The 2814-nt window shown below is 35.2% G+C and overlaps 1 protein-coding gene across 1 annotated transcript in view; it reads right to left on the minus strand.

Annotated features, from left to right (window-relative positions):
* LOC104511621 (sodium channel protein type 2 subunit alpha-like) overlaps positions 1-1835 on the minus strand; it is a gene marked incomplete at its 3' end in the record, with an annotated part of 54048 nt that extends 52213 nt beyond the window's left edge. Inside the window, 1 exon segment of the mRNA XM_010154311.1 lies at positions 1515-1835. Coding sequence (XP_010152613.1) covers positions 1515-1781 — 267 coding nt within the window.
* Positions 1836-2814: the final 979 nt, after the last annotated feature.

Below are 2814 nucleotides of genomic sequence, written 5' to 3' on the forward strand. Positions count from 1 at the left end.
TATTTTTTTTCAAATCCACACTTAATCACAGAATTCCTTTTTAGTTTACAAACTAGAACTTCCAGCACTGAATTTAGATGTTTACTAGTGGAGAATTGGGAAAGAACAAAGGGATCAGCAGTTTGACCCAAATTCAATTTGACTTATTTCCAGACTTCAACACCATAAATCATTTGAGTAAAGGGAGCAGAACATGACATTTTATTGAAAACTTTGTTTTCAAATTCAACTCACAATTCTCCATAGCACCCGGTTTTAAAAATTCTGTAATGAAATTTTATGCTACAGCTGATTTTTTTTTTTAAAGCTGTTCTGTGTCTTTAATTTATGATGGTATGCCTATATAGTTATTGTTCCAACATATTAGTGACAAGGCATCCCTCTAATTCCTGCAGGAAATATCTTAATTTGTACTTTTTTACTTAGTTCATGTTTGAGTCCTAACAATTCTTGGGGGGTTTCTTCCTTTGTCTTTCATGTAGGGTTTTTTTTTGTTTGTTTTCATGATTTCTTTTTTTTAAATTCACTTGTTTTTATTCACTAGCTAATTTCCACAGGAAAGAAAAGAAAGCACAAGAAAAAATTTATGAGGAGGAAAAAAAAAAAAAAAAATCGGTAATTTCTACTTTACTGATAGAATAATGATGGTGCAATACATATGATGCCAAAATTTGAGGGACTGGAATTCTGGAGGAAACCCAAGGCCATCTGGTCAAAAGTCTAAAGTTCAGCATTTTTGTACTTGGCCACAACAGTTGTTGCTATTATTTTAGACAAAAAGAAAATACATGGGTTTAGTTTTTTAAAAAAGTAACACCTCTATAAAATATTTTTTTTAATTTACATAACATTCTGTTGAAACTCCAAGAGGAATTGCTACCTCCTCTTTACTTACGTCTCCCTTTTAAACACCTCCTCTTTGATAACAATCATAGAACAATATAAATCTGGATATGAAAATTTTTTCACCCAGACTATCTAAACTGGATATATTATGCCTACAGAGAGTACAAAATGGAAGAGGATGATCTTTGGCAAATTCTGAGATATGCCAAAGATATCATCTTCCCAGTAACAAGAGAATGCAACTCAGGTTTTCTACATGACAGTGAAGAAAACTAGTGAGAAGTTGTCTAGCTACCACTGAGATGGGTTTAATAGTGAAAATCTGCTCTTTTCCCATCTATAATACAGCAATTAATAAAGTAATAATTCTAAAGATAACCCCTGTGCTACTTCTTCAACTCTCCTGTGGCTAACACACTGAAAGTTACAAATTTTAGTAAAATGCCAGGTATATTAAAATAAGGCTAAATGCATCTCTACTAACAAACCAGGTCCCACAAACTTTCATTACTATTCTGTTCTTACAACTGAAATTTCTGTCAATGAAATCTAGAAGAATGTATGATAGCTAAAGATTGGGTCCAAAATACTGAAAATACTATGTCTGTGAGAGGGGTCCTTGTATTTTAATCTTCCTAAAGTCTGACAGAAATATACAACACACTCACTTTTTTATTGATATAGTATGGGTCCAGGTCTTCCAAGGGCTCGGACACCATTCCTGGAGGTATGTCACCATAAATAAATGGCAGTGTCTTTCCTGCCTCCAAGTCGCTATTTGGCTTTGGGCCATCTTCATCATCATCATCCTTGCGTTCCTGTTTGGATTTTTTAGCTTTTTCTTCATTGACACGCTGCTCAATAGCTGCAAGTGATTCTCTTGTGAAATAGCGGAAGCTGTCAGGTCCTGGCGGTACCAGCACTGATTGTGCCATCTTTTCATCCTGCACTTCTTAATTACTGCTTAGCCTCTCTCATAAAAAAGTGCTAAAAATATATTAAAAAAAAAAAAGAACAGAAAAAATTTAGAGTAACACAAATAGCTACAGAGAATGTAAAGGAATATACCTTCAGAGAATTTTCTGTGGGACATCTTCTTAAATTCAGTAATTATCATCCAAGGGGAGACTGCTGTGAAATGGATTTTTTCATTTGTTTTTATTTCAAGACAAACCATTTTACTTTGCAGCTGGCCTCTTAGAGTTGTCTTGAAGCTATCAATTCTTAAAACATTCAGTTTAAAAATCGCTTAGTGCTTGTGATGATAGATTGCCAATTCTATAGACTGTATAAAAAAAAAAATCACATACAATACAATAACATCATCTTGCCTTTATCAAAGGTAATGCTATCCATGCCAGTGAATAAAGAAGGAGATTGCACTACATTCAGTGTGAGGAATCAACAGTTCTGAAGTGCTTCTGGTTCACTATCGAGGAGTGAGACTCCACACAACTCACCTCCTTATTATCCCGAAAGCTGCACCTTGAACCAACCTCCCCTCTAGCTATAAGGACCAGAAATGACTCCTAGAATCCACTACTGCCATGTAAGGCCAGAGGGATCAGTTGAAAGCAATACGAGAGCTCACTCTCTTCAGGTATAAACATGCTGCCCTTGCAGAGCTGCCAGCTCAGGAAACAAGATTCAGGCATAAGCACCTGTATTCAGATCCCCTGCCTGGCAACACACTGTGCACTGGAAGAATTGCTGAATTAAACAAAAATGATCCTTAATCATTACATACTGTCCTTAAATCTTTTTACATTTGATACCATATATTGCATATATTTTTCACAATTTTCACTAACAAGAGCAGAACCATCTCTTCTGAATGTCTCCAGACAGTTCAGTTAAAAAGGACAAGTGGAAAATATTCCCAATGCAAATACTTTAATCTGAAATCATAAATGGGATCTCTGCTGTAGCCTTCATGAATTTTTCTCGAGTCCTCCTCCTAAGCACATT

Source organism: Eurypyga helias, unplaced genomic scaffold (genome assembly GCF_000690775.1).
Source record: "Eurypyga helias isolate BGI_N326 unplaced genomic scaffold, ASM69077v1 scaffold4446, whole genome shotgun sequence".
Classification (NCBI taxonomy): Eukaryota; Metazoa; Chordata; class Aves; order Eurypygiformes; family Eurypygidae; genus Eurypyga; species Eurypyga helias.